Source organism: Peromyscus eremicus, chromosome 7 (genome assembly GCF_949786415.1).
Source record: "Peromyscus eremicus chromosome 7, PerEre_H2_v1, whole genome shotgun sequence".
Classification (NCBI taxonomy): Eukaryota; Metazoa; Chordata; class Mammalia; order Rodentia; family Cricetidae; genus Peromyscus; species Peromyscus eremicus.
The window spans coordinates 47925210-47945510 of NC_081422.1; the positions used below are offsets into that span (position 1 = coordinate 47925210).

The following is a 20301-nucleotide window of genomic DNA, read 5'->3' on the forward strand; positions in this document are numbered from 1 at the left end:
ACAGCAATACAGATGGATATGTGCTCAAAGTGTGAAAGAAAGGACTACAGAGCAGGGCACTGTTCTAACCATCTGTCATTTCTCTTTAGATGTCAGGCTTGAAAGAATACAGAAAAGCCTAGTTGGAAACTATGGAGATGGGTCACAGACACAAATGGAAGCACCATATGAGGATAATTACTATGAAAATACTTACGTGAAACAGCCGTTCACTAGCTTAACACCCAATTCCATGTTTTGAATGAAACCATAAAGGACTTCCTTTTCTGAGCAAATGGCCTTTCAAGCCCATTTTCAGTTAAAGCCAAGAGACTGTGTATTCTGACTACAATGACTTGTGTATATATTATTTACTCCTAATTAAGGAAGACTAAAGAAATACTACACTGGACAGTGTATAGTACCTCCTGGTATTCTGATAAACTGTAGTTGTCTGACAATCACATTTAAAATAAAGTATCTTTATTAGGTATTAAAAAAACTCCAAATACAATTTGCTTTTAGTACAGTTGCTCAGGGCAGACTCATTCACTGTACACTCCATGTCCAAATGCCCCTCACTTATTTTTTTCCTGAACTGTCCACTGAAGCATTTTTTAAATTATGCACAGGTAACAATTTACACATTTCTGGGGAACAGTGTATTTCACAACATGAATACAATGTGTACCAATCAAATCAGGGTAGTTACATTTCAATCTCCTTTAGTTTGGTGCCTTTGGCTGAATGGTGCTGTGGTGAATGTAGGAGTGCACACTTTAGCTATACACCCAGAAGTGTATACACTGCTGGATTGAATAGCAGTTTGGATTTGAATCTCTGGAGTAACCTCAACTCCTCTCCATAGTGACTACCCTAATTTACTTTCCTCCACCAGTATATAAAGGGTTCCTTTTCCCAAATTCTTTTTTTTTTTTTTTTTGATACAGGTTTCTCTGTGTAGTTCTGGTGTCTGTCCTGGATCTCGCTCTGTAGATCAGGAGGGCCTCGAACTCACAGAGATCCGCCTGGCTCTGCTTCCCAAGTGTTGGGATTAAAGGCATGTGCCACCGTCACCCAGCCTTTCCCCATATTCTTTTGTTTGGGATTAAAGGAGTGCTTCACCACTACCCAGCTCTTATATATTCTTGATATTAACGCTTTACAGATGAATAGTTGGCAAGTTTTTTTGTTTGTTTGTTTGTTTGTTTTTCGAGACAGGGTTTCTCTGTGTAGCTTTGCGCCTTTCCTGGATCTCGCTCTGTAGACCAGGCTGACCTCCAACTCAGAGATCCACCTGCCTCTGCCTCTCAAGTGCTGGGATTAAAGGCGTGCACCACCACTGCCTAGTGGCAAGTATTTTTATCCAAAATCTGTAAGCCGTCTCTCTCGCCGTCTATCTTGTTGTTCCACACAAACACTTTAGTTGGTGTGATTCCCCCATCGGTCAGCTTTTGTTTTCTGTGCATTACAGGTGCTGTCAAAAAAAAATCATTCCTTGTTCTGCCATCTGACGTTGCCTGTAGCAGTTCTATAGCTTACATTCAGGTCTTGATACATTTCTGAGTTGACTTTGGTGGAGGCTGAAACAGAGTCAAATTTCAATCTTCTGTATGTTTTTGGAACATCTGTGTAGAATCAGCTGGGTGGAGTATGTGTCTTTATTTCTGGGGCCATCAGGTTTTCATCATTGTCACCCAATGTCCTGCAATCCTTCCAAGTTTTTTTGCTGTTGTTGGTTATTTGCAGATTTTTTTTTTGTAGTTCTATATGAATTTTGTGATTTTTCTAGTTCTCTATAGAATGTTCCTGGTATTTTCAAAATGATTGGACTGACTCTACTAATTTTTTGACCTGGTGTGGGCACTTAATAATATTAGTTCTTCTAATCATAAACATGGGAAGTCTTTCCATCTTGGGACTTCTCCAGTGACTTTCACCAGTGTTTTATAACTTACATAGTAGAGGCCTGTCACCAGAGCCTCAGTTGAATTTATTCAAGGTATTTTATTTATTTTATAACTACTGTGAATGGATTTGCCTTCAGTTTCCTTTACAGAAGGTTTGTTAGTAGCAGGATGGAACTCAGCCTGCAGGTAGTCATTTTTGGCTTGGTTTACCTGGACCTAAGAAAGAAAGTGACACCCCGGATCCCACTGCAAACTAGTGAATCTCAAAACGAGAAGCCTAAGAACAAAGTAAGGCATTCCTCTCCTCTCTATCCTCAGCAAGGTAAACTATTACTTAACATAAAGGGACAGACATGTCCAAATACAATTAATGGTGACTTAAATACCTCTCATCAATAGATCGTCCTATTCTGGGAAAAGAAATGTGGTTTATATATACAGCTGAATACTATTTAGTCATAAAAATAATAAAATCATGTCACCTATCATTTGTGGCAAAATGGATCTAGAGAGCATCATGCAAAACTAGTAGTGTATTCTTTCTGTCACATGGAAACAAAAGACCCAGAAGTACAAAAATAACTGTGTTATTGAAAAAAGGCCTGAGGTGGGGGTGGGAGACGAGAAAAGAAGAGAATGAAGAACAGACATGATCAGTAAATTTATATACACACCCAATCAATATGCCTTAAGTTCTGTGCCTCTGTACTGGGGCAGCTACAGAAAACAACAATGTACTGTATATTTCCAAAAGCCTGAGGGAAAGGGCTGTGAAGATTTTTACCATAAAGAAACTATACACCTGGGGCTGGAGAAATGGCCTAGTGGTTGACTGACTGCTTTTTCAGAAGACCCAGGTCTGATTCCCAGCACTGACATAGTGGCTCATAGCTATCTAACTTCAGTTCTAGGGAATCTACTGCCATCTTCTGGCATGCAAGTGGTACACAGACACAAATGCAGGCAAAAGACCCACAGACATAAAAACAAACACCCTCTTGAGGAGAAACACTTACCCTGATCTCAACATTATAGCATATACACAGAGCAATACATCCCATTCTTATGAGTACATTTTAGGGTTTTAAACAATTAAAAAAAAAAACCTCTCATAAAGCATATAATAACTCATTTCATGTGCTTAAATTACATCACTTCTTTTTTGAATTAATGGAATTGATGGCATACACTGTCTATCTCAAGATGTCATACATTGTGGGAAATTAAAAAAAAATGAGGAAAAAAAATTGCCAAAAACAAAAGGACCACACTACCTAGCAACTCCATTTCTGGTTTTATACCTAAAAGAACTAAGGACAGAGTCTTGAAAAGATGTCTGCCTACCCCTGTGTATTATGATAGCACCCTACTGTTGGAGTAAAATGCCCGAAGTTAACAACTTGTAAGGCTCCTTCTGTTGGGTTCTGTGATGAGACTGCATCATGCAAGGGAGCAAGTTGTCTTGCAAAGCTGATCATTTCAAAGAGAGCGCAACAACATGAATCGGCACCAGGGTTCTATTTATGAGTTCAAAGATCTGTCCCTCCCCTAACTCCCTTGACTGGCCCACCTCCATCGGTTGGTTCTACCACCTCTCAAGTGTTCAAAGTGTATGGATGACTTAATCTTAGAAAACCTAGCAGTGTGAGCGCCATAGTAACACGCTCAGAAAAATGGTCCTTTTCAGTAAGTGCAGTCACTGTTAACTCACCTCAAAACTTCACAGCAGCCCATGGACGAGAAGGAGTTCTTTAACAAGAAAAGTGGCACAGATGCCTCATTAAAACCCCGCAGGGAACAGCAAATGGGAAAACACTGACACTTGAGTGTTAGCCATGAGCCACAGGACTGTTCAAACATGACTCCTTCTATCTTCCATTACCAGTGTGGCAAGCAGAGGCTGCAGCCAAGAGTAAAGGAAGATAAAGCCACAAAACAGTATTATATCTGGGAGGAAAAAATAATCATTCATAGCACATATGATCACCTAAAACAGTGGTTCTCAACCTGTGGGTTGTAATCCCTTGGTGGGGGGGACTGAATGACCTTTTCACAGGGGTCACCTAAGACCATTGGGAAACACAGATCTACATTACAATTCATAACTACAGCAAAACTATAGTTATGAAGTAGCAACAAAAATAATTTTATGGTTGGGGACCACAACCACATGAGAACTATATTAGGAAGGTTGAGAACCATGGGGCTAAAAGAACATAAGTTTCTAGAAAGAATAAGAGTTTTTACCTCAGTCACTGGATAAAATGTCAGTGGAGAGTAACTTAAATTCCAAATAATAGTAAAAGACTGAAGAGATACCCTATGAAAACCATGAAGGTACCTAGGAAGAAATGAAATAAAAGTATGCAAGATCTCCATAACAAAAACTGTAAGAACTGAGTAACATTTAGGAAGGTCTAACAATGAAGGAAAGTCCTTACAAGAAAGATTTAACCATCAGTGAAACCGGTGATGTCAAGGAACGGTAAGTGACAGAGGAATTAGGTTAGGAAAGACGTCATGCAGCCAAGACAGGAGCAGAAATATTTCCAATATGCCATGGCTATTCAGCAGAGGAAACCACACCAAACGTGAAAAACTTTGTGTCCCCAGCTGTTATAACTGGAGACAACAATGCCATTTTGTACCTAACAGAATATTTTTTAGTTTGAAAATATAAGCAAGGCGAAAGTTCCCAGGTTTAGAACTTCTGCTTTTGAACAATATACTAGTAAATGTACATTTACTTCTGCTGTATATAAAACCACACATCCTGTTAGAGCAAAGTGTGGGGCTTTTATTCCATGGAATAATTCCATTCTATGAGATCTTTACCAATTCTGAACCCAATCTCTCTGGACACTTTGACTATACTGTATACAAAATTCATTTTGTCAGAAGCTGCACAGAAACATGAAACCCTCAAGAGGAATGAATTTATTTTAAAACAACATAAAATAAAATATCACATTTAGGATATTAGGATCGTTATTTGTCATATCCTGGTGCAACTTAGTTTTTTAGACTTAAGAAATGTACTAAATCGTTTTCTAAGGCAAAGCAAAGAGCATTAGTCATTTGCCTTCCTGTAGGACAGACTGGACCCTCATGCCTGGACTCTGAACTCTGAGTGCTGACTTTCTTGCTCACTGCTGTCTCACTAGAACCAGCCTGTGCCTGGCACATACAACACTTAAGTATTTCATAAAATGAACACATAATTGCATAATTAACATCAACTTGTATAGTTCTTTATTAAAGATTTTTATGACATTCAGGTAACAATGTAACAATTACATTTAATAGCACTAAACAAATCTATATGAAAAACAATTTCATTAAGGTGCAATTGAAACACTTGAAATGGCACTTTTCTCTATTTCATACTGGCCTTCTACTTATAAAAAAATGGTTATTATAAACCTTAAAGTGCTCAAAGCTTTCCTTTTTGCTTTTGTTCCTTTTACTATATTTAAATTTGTGATGGATTTCTAGGTACACATTTTTTTTTCCCATTTTAAGTGAACACTATGACCTTAGAGTTGGGGCCTGATGCCTCCGTCACTCTAGACACATCAGCGCCTAACTTCCTTTTCTAGCAGCGTCTCTATTTGCTTTTCACTAACTTCTAACTGACCCGTGAACACAGACTCTTTTTACTAAAAGCTCTTCAACTGAACAGACTGTTTACATGAATTTCATGTGCAATGTCTTCTGGCCTCAGACAAGTAATCTTTCTCCAACCTTCACTTTCTCTGGATATAAAATGGATACCATCACCAATATTACAAGGTTTCGTTGTAAGAATCAGAGGTGCTGCTGTCAGGTACTTGGCATAAAGGAAATACCTGATTTTTAATATCTGTAAATTTAACCTCACTGGCTCCTGGTAACTGCCCATCTTACTCCTGTCAAAAATATTTTCTAACTTAATCTTTTTACATTTCAATTAGCTGCTTCTAGATTTACCTGAAAAACCTGATAAAGGCTTTTCAAAGCCATTGACAAAATCTGAATGGGGGGGGGAGGAGACTGGGGGGAAAGGAGGAGTAAAGAGAGGGGGATTGTGGTTGGTATGTAAAATGAATAGAAAATTTCTTAATAATAAAAAAAAAAAGAAAAAAAGAAAGAAAAAACCTAAATAGCATATGTTTGTGGCATGGCATTTAAGGGTGAAGAATGGATCAATTATTATTCCAAGCTCTTCAGTGATTTAACTACAGAAACATATTACAGATTCATTTAGCTAGCCATTATTAGCTAATACTATCCTCTATGAAGAGGTCAACACTTTCTTAAAGACATTCTAAGTTCAACACATTCTCTTGATTTACTAGTCAGTAGATACTAAATATCCATATAAGCAATTCTGACAAAAGACACAAAGAAGGAAAGTTAAAATACAAAATAATATTCGTAACAGTTTGCAGAAACCAAGAGTTTGGCTGTGTGTGTGTGTGTGTGTGTGTGTGTGTGTGTGTGTGTGTGTGTGTGTATGTATATATACGGACTAAAGAAACCTAGACTTGCAAACAGCAAGGGGGAGGCATTAAATGCACTTCCTTTCACCCTGCCACCATGGTGGGACACATGCAGGCTTAGTCCTCACTGAAAAGGGCACCAGTAAAACACTGCCTGTTAGCACAGAGATGACAGAAAGCAACAGTGTACACTACTCCTGAGATCTAAAGCCCTGGAGCCAAGAAATGACAGTGACATCCCTGGAAATGAAACATGAGCAAACTATCTTGAAGAATCAAGAATCACTCTCAACCTAGGCCACTCAGGATTCTCACAGTGTGTGTGTGTGGGGGGGGGGGCTGAAAATGAGCTCCCCTTTCAAAATGACAAATTAGTTCACCAATCCCAAGAATCAACAATACAAACACTCAGCACTTGACTTTAATTCAAGATCAGAAGGATCACAAAATGAGACATTTAAGATGGTTAGTGGACTTGAAAAGGTTAAAGGACTTGAAAAGTTATTTAGGCTGAATGTGATAGTACACAGAAATGTACTATCACAGAAATAGGTGGATCTGTTAGTTTTAGGGTACATAGCTGAAAATGAAATCTACTTTTTCCTTTGTAAGAATTTTTTTAAACTTCATTGTTGTGAGTGAGTGTGTGTGTGTGTGTGTGTGTGTGTGTGTGTGTGTGTGTGTGGACTTGCACGTGCCACGGCATGCATGTGGAGATCAGAGGATAGCTTTTTTGATTCTGCCCTTCCACCTTTCCATGGGTTCTGGGGATGGAACTCAGGCCATCAGCCTTGCATGGCAAGTGGTTTTACCCACTGAGCCATTTTGTCAACCCTGAAAATTAATTTTTGAAAGAATCCAATGAACGGGTTAATAGGAGATGAAATGTGGTTAACAGAAGAATTCATGAACTAGGAGAAACTTAACAAGAAAAATACAGCAATGGTGAATACTGAAGGGCCTGAAAGAGAAAGAACACAGAACTCACTCAAACACTAGCTACACTAGCCATGCTCTTCCTCTCGAGACCTCATCACTTGGCAATGCTGAGTGACCCTACAACTGAAATCAGAACATTTCTTCTGTTTTGGTTTTAGAGACAGGGTTTCCCTGTGTAGCCCTGGCTGTCCTGGAACTCAGTCTGTAGAGCAGGCTGGCCTCAAACTCAGAGATCTGCCTGCCTCTGCCTCCTGAGTGCTGGGACTAAAGGCGTGCATTACCGCGCCCTGGCTTGAAATCAGAACATTTAAGGTACAGTTTTAGTCAGTGTCCCCTCTTTAAAATGCTGAGGGCCAGAGCTGCTTCTAGTTTGGGACATTTTCATATTGTGAAGCATTTGTGCAGACTTTAAGCTAAGACTAGCTATGCACCTAATCTGAACCTCTGAAATGCACCCAATATGTCAGAAAATTTTGGACACCAGAATATCTCACGTTTTGGATTTTGGAATTAAGATGTTCAACCTATACTACTTTACCCCCACCCCCCCCACCCCCTTCAATCTGCAATTCGGGTCTTAAACTTGGGGCCTCATACAGGTTGGGTGCATGTTCTACACTGAGTCACACTCTAGCCCAACATTTATTTTAGTGTGAGTCCCCCCCACCCCCCGATATATTGACAGTCATAATTTTAACACCCACCCTTTTTACAGTATTGAGTACTTTGTTATGTACGTGTGTGTGTGTGTGTGTGTGTGTGTGTCTCCCAGCCCAGCATACACACACACACACACACCCACACCCACACCCACACACACACTTCGGAGCAGAAGTTATGAACTTGTCCTAATGCACACCAAAAGTAACACTCACTCTGTTGCTCCCACTGTTTGCAGTTCATTGTGAGCCTCTGATCCACTGAAAACAATACAAGCATAATATTAACGGTCCACATTTATCCTAGCAGATCTTGAATAACTACTACGTCTAACATATGAGAGCGGAAATATCAATTTTGGGTGGTGATGAATCAAACTGGTTCAAAAGCAGTTATTAGCTTAAATAATTCCTATCCAAACATGGTGGCTGAGATGTAATTTCTGAAGTCAGAGTTTAAGAGTAACTCCTGCGCTGAAGGTCACACCCAAGCTTTCCATCCTGGGAAAAGTCGGCTGAGTTTTTTGGGATCCATGGCCTGCTGGATAAGCAAGTTCACCTGTCCACCCACACTGAGCACGGTGCCTTCTTCCACGCCTTTCAGCTTCTCCTGCAACCTCATCAAAACACGTTCAGCTACTTTGTTGAAACTCTGGTCAGTATCACTGAGGATAAAAACATGAAGATTACAATGAGGTACAATAGTTAAGGGCTTGGGAAAAACGAAATCTAACTAACAATAGGTCCCTTCTAAAATCGCCCACCTAAGACTTCGTTTGCATTCCTGATCTTCTGCATTGGGGGTAGAATGGAGATCAGTCTCATCTTCTGGCCTCTGCTGCAAATACAAAGCTTTTAGAGGATTCATAGTCCAGTCAAAGAGTGGATCGTATAAGAGAACCTAGGCAGAAAAAATAAACCAAGTGCATTTTGATTACATAGTTAAAATCAATAGCAACCACATCATAAAATAACACGATCACAAGCAGCTGACAGAGGAGCCGACTCAGAGATGAGGAAGCTTTTTGAAGTATACACTCCAAGGTTCTCATCCCAGCCCAAGTTCACTCTTCCTCCAGGGTCGGGTGTTAGGCTGGATGACGTCAACCTAGTTGGAGGAGATTGTCACTGTGGTTTTCACTCTCTTCTCTTCCCAGGTCTATTTCACCTCACTCTTTTTTTTTTTTTTTTTGGTTTTTAGAGACAAGGTTTCTCTGTGTAGCTTTGCGCCTTTCCTGGAACTCACTTGGTAGCCCAGGCTGGCCTCGAACTCACAGAAATCCGCCTGGCTCTGCCTCCCGAGTGCTGGGATTAAAGGCGTGCGCCACCACCGCCCGGCTCACCTCACTCTTAAGCCATGTTCCCCAATAGAGTTTTAGCACCATCAAAACTAACATTTTGACTACCAAACCTACTACTCACTCTAGTGGCTCCTTTTCTAGCAGAGTCCAAGCTGGGTAAATTTAATAAAAGGATGTAATTTATTCAACAGCTAACTGCCCTGCGGTGTGTAAACACAGACATTTCTTGTTTTTATTCTTTTTTTGTCAGGCTTATGCAGTCTTAGTAGTAAGTGGAATACATGGGTACAGAAGCAAATGATTCAGCAGGCCAGGTCAACATCATAGGACCAGAATCCTTTGACTGTCACTTTCACTGGGTTTCCTCAGCACCTACATGCTGGGACTGTACTGGATCAGCAGTGTCAAAAACTGTCACTTTGTAAGGCTGCCTTGGGTGTCCTTCAGGGCCACTGATAAACAATGGAGGGACTGACTTCGAAAGGAGTGACCTCAGGACTGGGAGCCAAGATGCTATCGGGAAGCACTGCCCTAGAGCAGGAGACAGCAATGGTGACTGGGAAACTCTTCTTCAATATTAGGAAAGCCATAGCAAATGACTCTCAGAAATCTGGACTGATTTACCAGGGGCAACACAGAACTTTGTGTGTCTGTGAGGAGTGGGTACGTTCCAAAAGGACACAGGTACTGTAAGCAGAGATAGAAATCATTTCTCAGGTGCAATACTCTCACTCAGACCACGTGACAAACTGTCCATTGAATCTTCAAAAGGACATAGCTTCTCCCTTATTATCTATCACAGTCTTAATAGTGCCAGTGAAATGCAAATGGCTCTCAACCCTGCCTGCACAGGCGTGATTTACAAAACACACATGCTCCTTCTTCATCCTTAGAAATCTGTTTTGAACTCAGTTAACATCTACTCTTTAGAAGCAGAACAGATGATACCTGTGTGCAGCCAGGCCTGTACTCTACTTCCTGTACTTCCCTGTGCAGGAAACAGCTGAGTTCTTGTCTCATACATCCTTACCAGGTTTGTAATGACTGCCAGAGACCCACAATTCTCACTTGGGTAGAATTAATGTCATAAGCACAGGAAGTATGACTTTCTTCCCCCTCTGTCCTGGGTCTACATGAAATGATGAACCTAATTTAAACGTGTATGTTCTGCAGGCCACAGCTCCATTCAGATGAGCTGTCTCAAAGCTAAACAGCAAACACACTGCAGGAGCTTCAACAGCAAACCTCATTCTTCAGTTATGCTTGCCACTAACAATGCTGGCACTGATTTGCATCAAAATTAGCTCTGAAATTTGTAGGGAAACTGATATATATTATTGACTTCTCTTCAGGGAAACCAATCTCAAAAACTCTCATAAGGGATACATTGGTATATGTATGCACATACATGTGTGGGTGTACGACTGGAGACCAGAGGTTGATGTCAGATGTTTTCTTCAATCATTTTTCTACTCATTTTTTTAGACAGTGTCTATCACTGAATCGGAAACCCACCAATTTGGCTATACTGGCTGGCTAGTGAGTCCCAGAGATCCTCCAATCTCTACCTCCCCAGTGCCAGATAATAAGTATGCACCACTATGCTAGTTTTTATATGGCTTCTGGGGATCCAAACTCAGTCGCCCATGCTTGTGTGGCAAGCATTTTACCAACTGAGTCATCTCCTCAGCCAAAGTGGGATGTCTAAGATGTCAAAGTGCTCATTTACTCTTTAAAAATTGGAGATTACTTAACAATGCAATAATATTCCAAGAAATGTGAGGGGACTAGAACCATTTCTAACCCCAAACTTTGTGTTATATGAAAATGCGCACTGTGCCCCTTTCTGCTGCTGCCCAGAACCAATCTACATGAAATGCAGCACTGATCTTCAAATGAGTGACGTCCTAACAAGGCAGGCCAACTGGCAAAGGAGTCCAGATGTTCTTATGCTGGGGAATATTATTCTAAGGTGTGTTACTTTTTTTTATGTTGCATTTGTTTAACTCTATGAAGCTGTGTTACTGTGCCTGTCTAAAACACCTGATGGTCTAATAAAGAGCTGAATGGCCAATAGCAAGGCAGGAGAAAGGATAGGTGGGGCTGAAAGGTAGAGAGAATAAACAGACGGAGAAATCTGGGAGAAAAGAAGAAGTAGCCAGAGGAGGAGGACTCCAGGGGCCAGCGACCCAGCTATACAGCAAGCCACAGAGTAAGAAACAAAGAAAAGTATATAGGAATAGAAAAAGAAAAGCCCAGAGGCAAAAAGTAGACAGGATAATTTAAAGTTAAGGAAAGCTGGCAAGAAACAAATCATGCTAAGGCCAGGCATTCATAAGTAAGAATATGTCTCCGTGTGTGATTTATTTGGGAGCTGGGTGGTGGCCCCCAAAAGAGTAAAAAACCAACAACAACATCCTTATGAATACTTTACCTCTACAATGGTTAGCAGAGTTTCCTGAGAACTGCGCATAACTTCCATTGTTTTCTCACAGCATCTGCAAGGTGAAATACATTACAAACATGGATTCTGTAGCACACCAAAATTTCAATCCATCTTTGCCTATATGCACTTATGTATACATATGTAGGTGATCCTTGCTAGCAATTCCCAAAATTTTATTTCAAAGAGCAGACCAGTTGGCAAAGACAGCATTTAAGAGATGTTCCAGAAAGTAAGATATATACAAATATGTGTGTGTGTTTCATAAGCTCAGCACTTATTTTTTTAAAAAAAGACACTACTACTATGAAATACTTGGTCTTGATTACTGAGGCAAGTATTAATTTACTTACACAAGCTGAGACTATGGACATTTACTGGAAAAACTACAAGAAATGGCAAAATCTTTGGCTTGGAGTTATACCGGAACATGGTTCTTTTATACAAAACTATCATTTCTTGAGTCCAAATTGGAGATCTCCATCAGATCCCTCCCCTTGAAGCTCAGGGAACCCCATTGAAGATGGGGAGGAAGAACTGTAGGTGCTTCTGGTTGAGGACACCAGGAGAACATGGCTCACAGAATCAATGACACAGGACTCATAGGGGTGCACAGAGACTGAAGCAGCAACCACGGAGCCTGCGTGAGTCTGTGCTAGGTCCTCTGCATATATGTTATGGCTGTTAGCTTGGTAGTTTTGTGGGACCCCTGACAATGGTCATGGGAGTGTCTCTGACTCTTCTGTCTGCTCTTGGGACCCTTTTCCTCCTACTGGGTTGCCTTGCCCAGCTCTGATACGAGAGTTTGTGCCCAGTCTTACTGCAACTTGTTATGCCTTATTTGGTTGATATCCCTGGGAAGCCTGCTTTTTTTTTAAAGGGAAACAGGGGAAGAGTGGATCTGGGGGACAGAGGTGGTGGGGTGTGTGACTGGGAGAAGTAGAGGGAGGGGAAACTGAGGTCAGGATGTATTGTATGAGAGAAGAATAAAAACAAAACCAAAAAATTATCATCTCTTTAATACCCCCAACAATGAGCAACAACAAAGCACGTCAGCTAAGGAGGGGCCTCTTCCAGAGGAGGTTAGGTATGCTGACCTCATGGCATGCTGAATTAAGTCCCAGGTAGCTGGAAAGCACTATTACTGCCTGTATCAAGGGTCTTTTCCTCAGTGCTGTAAAGCACTGGGATGTGATTCTACCACTGAATCCCATCATCTATATACATTTATTAGTTGAATAATTTTGATAGCAAAAATTATCTGCCTTCCCTCCCTTACCTTCTGAAGACACCTTCCACACCAGTGATGCCCATGCCATCCACAATATCTCTGCTGAGTCTAAAAGGAACTGTTTCTGGAGTGGGAAGGATTTTACCCTGCTCAAAAGCCACTCCTAAAATCAAAGAGACGTGAAGCAAGAAAGTGTGACAGGCTCATACACTGTCTCCATAAGTACATGTTAACTTTGTAAAGGCAGCAAAGAATCTATCACTCACATTCTATTAGTACTAGATGATTATTCTTGCTTTCCCTGCCCACCTCACCTCCATCATCTATGAGAACCACTTCAAATACGAAAGAATAGCTTCTTGACATTAAAGGATGATTTTAAAAATTGGATAGCTGGTATGTTTAAAATGTAAAAGACTCATGTATTAAATGTTTTAATATATTTTAAAAAAAGTTTTCAGATACAAACTCACATGTTTATTTTGAGGTAATTACAGATTCACATGCAATTCTAAGAAATAATGCACAAGGATCACCCTACATACCTTCTACCAGTCTTTCTCTCTATAGTAGAAAACCATGGTACAGTATCATAGCCAGGGTATGAACATTAGTACAGCCAAGACATGTAACATTCCATCACCAAGAGATCCTTCATACAGCCATTTTATAGCCACACTTACTTTCCTCACACGGCCTGTCAATCCCTATACCTATCCCATTCATCTAAAAACCATTAATTTGCTTATTTTTATAATTTTAACATATCAAATGGATTATAAAAATGAAATCACACAGTACAAAGCTTTCTGGGATGGGGTTTCTGCACTAGGCAGACACTTGCATTCACTCTACCTCTGTAGTAGTTAATATCTGGCTTTATTATGGCCTTCATGGAGTACTTTCCTCCTGTGGCGTGGAAGCTGCCTCTTTCTAGGGCTGAAGAGATGGCTCAGCAGCTAGGAGACCTCTTCCTCATGTTTTCGGAGACTTACTTTTGTTTTGAGATGGGCTCTCATTTCATAGCCCAGACTGGTCTGGAACTCCCTATATAGCCTAAGTTGTCCTTGAACTCATAGCAATCCTCTTGCCTCAGCCTTTTAAGTGTTAGGATTATAGTCATGAGCCACCAAGTCCACTCTGGTTTAGATTTTTCAATAACTAGCATTCTCACAGCTCCCGTCTTCAGTGTGAGATCAGGGTTTCCTCCAACCCAGTGACTTCAGCCATCTATCTCTATTGCACAGAGTGTGACTCACCATCACATCCAAACTCTTTTATATTGAGCTTCCACTGCTTTCCAGAAATCTCACTAATGTTTTGAAATAACGCGCAAAACTCATCGTTTTCTTCTTTTTCTTTCTTTCTTTCTTTCTTTCTTTTTTTTTAAATGAAACCTGCTGTGTTCCTTTGTTAGATGCTTTGGATGTCTGGAAAAACCCCTCCCATTCTGCATAACTAACTTCAATGGTACAACCTAGAACTCATATGTCTTCAAATCCAATCTCCTGGTCACTACAACTCTAGCCCAAACCTTCATCATTTCATGTCTACACTATTATTTTCTCTTTTAACTTCCTGGTCCAAATTGCTTAGAAAGTTACCTAAAACTTTCATGATTGTCTCTTGGTTAACTATTTGTTCACTTCCCGCCATTTAACAGATTAAAAGTCAAAACCCTTTAGCCTATCCTTTTGAGCCACTCCCACCCTCTCTCAAGCTACTTACTTACAGTTCCCTCCAGCAATACTTAGGCCAGCTCTCCATTACTACCCCACCCCTACTTTTAGATCCCCACCGTCTCACTCACTCTTCCTTCTTTACTTGCGCTGTCATCTCTTATAGTGAGATTTACTCATTATTGTAGGTGGACATAGCTGCTCCTCTCACCACAAGTGCTTATGCTTAAGAAAAAAATCTTGTTATATATTTCTGTGGCTGTGTCTGCCTTCCTCATATTTGTAATATGCTGATAGGCAAATAGTCCTTGATGACTACATATTAATAAAAGACACTTATATTTTAATACTCACCCAAATCTATGTGTACGAGTTCTGCTGACTGCTCGTTTATCAAGATATTCTGCACATGTCTATCACCAAGTCCAAGGATGTAACCAACTAGGGAAAAAAACAACAACCATGTGAAATCTCTACCTTACATTCAACCATAATCTCAACTCGTACCATTGACTCTATGCAATTTTAAGTAGCTCAGACTTTAGAGCTATTTAAAGGACATTATAAAGTAAGTAGCATGTAGAGTTTAAGTCAAATCTAGCCAGATACTTTAATGTACATTTTACAAATAGATGTGCTGCTAAAAATATTTTCTCTTTGTTAAAAAGCATAGATTTTCTCTGAAATTAGTGTGGTTAAAGCTGGAGACCCTGATTTACCTGGGCAAGTGCAGTACACTCAAACTTTATTAAGTGTTCTTACAAAACAAGAGATGCAGTGATGGGTAATTTCAACATTCGACAGTGAAACTTTCCTCTGTTTAATGAACTATGCAATCAGAAACTGATTGCTACTTTATTTAACCAGGTGCCTGTGCAGGCATAACTGCATTTCTATTTTTAAGACAGATAATATCATGCCTTAAAATACCTTTAACCTGATGAGAGACACCACACAGTGTTACAGAAAAATCACTGGGTAGGGAATAAGGATGCCCCGTGCCTGGCTGGTCCTACTGTTAACTGAGCCTGCTTTCTTGTTTATAAACCAAACCACTTTAATCCAATTAGTGATTTTCAAGGCAGAAGAAGTTCCCTTAAGTACTGGGGAGCTTGCCTACACATACATATCCTGTCACTCTAAGTACAATACAAAAGTGGCAGAAGAAATTGTCTTCAATTGCAAATTAACAGGAGACAGTTTCTACATCTCTATTAGTTCTCATATCCTAGGATTTTGTTAACTGATTTATGTAGTAGAATATTATTTTAAGGAGTGTTACTTTTGTTTATGTTGCATTTGTTTAACTCTGTGAAGCTATGTGTAAACACCTGATGTAAACACCTGATGGTCTAATAAAAAACTAGCCAACAGCAAGGCAGGAGAAAGGATAGGCAGGGCTGGCAGGCAGAGAATAGAGGGAGAAATCTGGGAGGAAAAGGGCTAGTAGCCAGAGAAGGAGGAGGACTCCAGGGGCCAGCCACCCAGCTACACAGCAAGCCACAGTGTAAGAGTAAGATTTACAGAAGTAAAGCCCAGAGGCAAAAAGAGGACAGGGTAAGTTAAGAAAAGCTGTCTAGAAACTAAGCCAAGCTAAGGTCGGGCATTCATTAAGTAATAAGCCTCCGTGAGTGAATTTATTTGGGAGCTGGGTGGCGGGACCGCCAAAAGACCAAAACCCCCAATAACATTAGATTTATCTAACTAACTTTATTTAACTAACTTTATTTCAATCTCATAAAAAATTAAAAAGTCAAAACATATGTTGTATAGCAAGTATTTAAACACATATCACAATTTCTGTTCTGAGATTCTATTAAATGAACCACTGAGTGGTGATATATTAGAGATTCTGTACAGAAGAACAATAATGAAAGAAAGCCAAAGGGCGATATCAAAGGTTTTATTTTCCAAAGAAAATCTCAAAGAGCCTTTATTAAAGGGAGAGAAAATGAACCACATCCACTATATTAAAAACCAAAACAAAACTGGTTTTATTTTTCTATCTCAGAATAGAATTCTCTTCCATAAAGATGGTTGCAAGCTAACAACCATCATGAACAAACACAATGATCTAATCACGAGGATAGTTTGAGCAACAACTACCATTACCACTACCATCCTCTTGTAAGTCAGAATGTAGGTATGTGCTTAATATCTAAGAGGATTACAGGATTACCAATAGAAGACGTGGCCACACTACGCGTATATGCCAATCGTTTCTCAAACCAAACAGCTGGGTCCAAGAATTTTTCCATGAAGAAGTAACGGAAAACTGGTTCAAAGTTTTGGCAAATAGTCATGAAGGTATCATATTTCTCTTCAAACGACTTCCTTTGCACTTCCTTTAAAAAGAACATTTATAACATTTTCTCAGTATTATGTATTATGCTCATTTCATTCAACTAATATCCACAATGCTTCTAGATGAAATAGCTAATAGATTATCGGGGCAATAAAAAGATAAACAAGACGTTCTACTCACAAGAGGTTAGCAATCTGGTCAGGAAAGCCTTTAATTCAAGTGGTGATCCCATTAGGATCCTATCCCTTGACTGCTTTTTAACTAAATTCTAATTTGAAGGGTCTTGTAATACAGATGGAGCGACAGAGATGCCAGAGGCAGCTCCCAGTAGTCTTAGGTAGGGTCATAGCACACACTGTGACAGGACGGAGGGGTCAGTCTTCTCTCCTGAAACCTCTCTGTGGAATATGCTCCTGAAGCGAAGTTTCTCAACTTCAGTGGGCTCAGTGCCCATCCATTTGACGATGACATCCTAACCTGGCCCAGGCACCTCTAGTTAACTTGAGTGATGTGCCACTCCATTTCCCATACAACATCCTCACTTGAATCCTTCCAAACCCAAACACAGCTGCTCGCCTCACTATCCAGACAACTGTGAAGAGCACACCTTTCTGTACACCGTTTTTGTGGTTGTTGTTTACTTTTTAATAAAATTTCATCCAGGTATATTGGATGTGTATTCCCCCACCTTGTTCCCTCTCACCCTCTTTTTTCACCAAATACCCTCCCCTTTGAATCCTTTGTATCCCTAAAACATTTCACTTCTGCTTTCCTTCATTGTATATATACATACATAATTTTTTAAAATTTAGGAACCACTAATTTGAAAAATCATACATCTGTCTGAGCCTGGCTTAATTAGTATTATTATTATCGCTGGTTGCATCCATTTTCCTGCAAATAACATAACTTCATTCTTCTTTAAGCCTTAAAATTTTCCATTTTCTTTATTCTTGTTGCAGGACACCTAGACTGGATCTAGAATTTAGATTCTGTGAACACCTGGCAGTCCTTCATACACACAGCTCAGCCAAGTGCAGACCCTTTCCAATCACCTGGTAACCATGCACGTGGTCAAGCAATCCTCTAATGCAGCTCTGCTGGGTAAAGCAAGCTCAGATCTCACTAGGAAACCTTTGTGGGCCTCCACAAGCAAGTAAATGTTAAACCAGACAGCCAATGCAGGGAAATTATTTCAGAAAGTTCTGTTTCATGTAAAAATGGCTTAATTTGTTTCTCTATTTTAAATGGCATTTTGTTTGTTTTATTAAGAATCACCTTATCACAAATTGAAAGAAACTGGTATAAAAGGGACAATGTTTCCATTTCTAAGATGACAGGGCTGGCACTTCATATTGTGTAAAGACCTTCCTATCTCACTCACATTCATCTTCCTAAGTTTACATCCTGTAAACTAAGTAGTATCTTCAACAGTTATCTTAGGAAGTTATATATTTTGTATTTTATAATATTTGGTAGCTTTATAAGCTACCAAATAACCTTTCAACTCACCATCATTTTCTTTTGGCACTGAGAGGCACTGAAGTCATTTGGTCTGTATCTTTTATGAGCACCTTCTTCATTGTTGACAAGATATTCACCAATAGGGATGGTTCCTGTGCACCACTCAAGAACACCACTTCGCTGAGAGAGGGGAACCACCTGAGGTGAAATCAAATATCTTTGATTATGGAAAGACATTAAAGAACCATTGATAACCATTCATCATCAGCAGTGCAAAGCGTTTTCCAGGATTCATTAACATCTGCCTACAGGGGACGAAGCTCCTGAAACTCCTGGGAGGAAAGCATAAAATAAACCTAGCCTCAAAAATTAAGATCTTTCAAGCTTCTGCTTAGACTTAAGAGAAGCTACTCATCTCTCAGTACCCACAATTCTCTGAGAGGTCATTCATGTTAATGATACTCAACATTATCCATGATTGATCCATAATTAATTTGTTCACTTAGTAGAGTATGAACTCTGCTTTCATTATGCTTTGTTTCTGAAACAGGGTCTCATTATGTAGTCTAGGATCCTTGAACTTGCGATGCTTCTGCCTTAGCATTTGGAGTAGCTGGGATTATAGGTATGCACCACTGCACCTGCTACTTTCCTTATATTTTTGTTAATTAGGACACACAGATGTGTGCAACACACACACACACACACACACACACACACACACACACACACACACACATCCAGTTTATCCAGCTTGCATTTCAACATTTATATTGGTTGGTGTTATTTTCTTATTTCCTGAAGGAGGCATATAGCTCCTTGTCCTCACAGGTAAGAACTAGAAAAACCTTTGTCTCTTCAAAGGGAGAGATGTATAAACTGTTTTCTGCTCAGAAGACTAGGAGCAGAGATAGTTAAAAGCCTGGTAAACTCTGTGCTATGTGTATGGCCATGCCACACCAGCTCCTCCAGACCCTTGAGCTTGTTTATCTCAGTTAACCTATAACATCACCCTCCCCCAGACCCTTACCATGAGCACTGTTTAGTTTGGGCCTGCTTTCTCAGTTAATGTATAGAATCTATTTTTATGTCACTTGTACTTTATAAGAGTTTTGATATAATCATGTCTTAAGCTTTATTGTACACATGGGATTGAATTAATTATCACCAGGAAACATTTTCCAAATTGTGCTGTGCTTAAATATGCCTAAAATAAACTACTGAGTGTCAGATTCTCAAATCTGACCAACACCAGCTACTGAGTCGTGCTGAACCGGACCTCCTTCTTGCCTCTTGCAGACTGAGTCTCTGCTGGCCTTAGTGTTTGTGGAGACCCCCACAATTTTCCTTGAAATACTGTTGCAGTGATAGTCCACTGGTAAATATATAACAGGGTCACAGGGAATGTGCTATCTTTAACTTAGTGAAGTAACTATCCAAGGTGACCGCTGCTTTATAGACTTACCAGGAAAGCTGTTACTGAATTTTTCCAACACATTTGCATTTGTCTGACTTTTACATTTTGCTACTTTTGTGCTAACTGTAGCACACTGTGGTTTTAGTCTGTATTTTTCAGATGACTAAGAGAATATCCTGATAGGTTTACTGGCCACTCAATTTTTTTCTTATGAATTTGGTTCTTTCCTATTTTTTATATGACAATCTTTAAATTCCCTGTAAAAGTTGTTGATATATTCTACATGTAAATTTCTTGTGACTAAAACAATAATCTTTTAGTATTACAAAAGTTAATTGTTATAGTATTACAATTCACTTTCTCTATGGATCCCATTTTTTATGGTACCTTTAATTCTAAACATTTTTTTCTTTTACTATATTCAGATATGTAGAACTACTTTATGTTTTGTGTCCCAAGGAAGCCTTTAGTTCAGACTCAGCTCCTCATGCTT

General features: G+C 39.7%; 2 protein-coding genes across 2 annotated transcripts in view; one reads left to right on the forward strand and one right to left on the reverse strand.

Moving 5' to 3' along the window:
* Positions 1-493, forward strand: part of C7H11orf65 (chromosome 7 C11orf65 homolog) — a 28446-nt gene extending 27953 nt beyond the window's left edge. Inside the window, exon 9 of the mRNA XM_059266903.1 lies at positions 90-493. Coding sequence (XP_059122886.1) covers positions 90-241 — 152 coding nt within the window. The 3' untranslated portion in view covers positions 242-493. The remainder of the gene's footprint in view (positions 1-89) is intronic.
* Positions 494-7992: 7499 nt separating this feature from the next.
* The window catches only part of Atm (ATM serine/threonine kinase), a 108913-nt gene continuing 96604 nt past the window's right edge, over positions 7993-20301 (reverse strand). The window contains exons 57-63 of the mRNA XM_059267892.1: positions 18440-18589; positions 16802-16967; positions 14977-15063; positions 12992-13106; positions 11704-11767; positions 8733-8869; positions 7993-8633 (exon numbers count right to left, since the gene is read on the reverse strand). Coding sequence (XP_059123875.1) covers positions 8450-8633; positions 8733-8869; positions 11704-11767; positions 12992-13106; positions 14977-15063; positions 16802-16967; positions 18440-18589 — 903 coding nt within the window. The 3' untranslated portion in view covers positions 7993-8449. The remainder of the gene's footprint in view (positions 8634-8732; positions 8870-11703; positions 11768-12991; positions 13107-14976; positions 15064-16801; positions 16968-18439; positions 18590-20301) is intronic.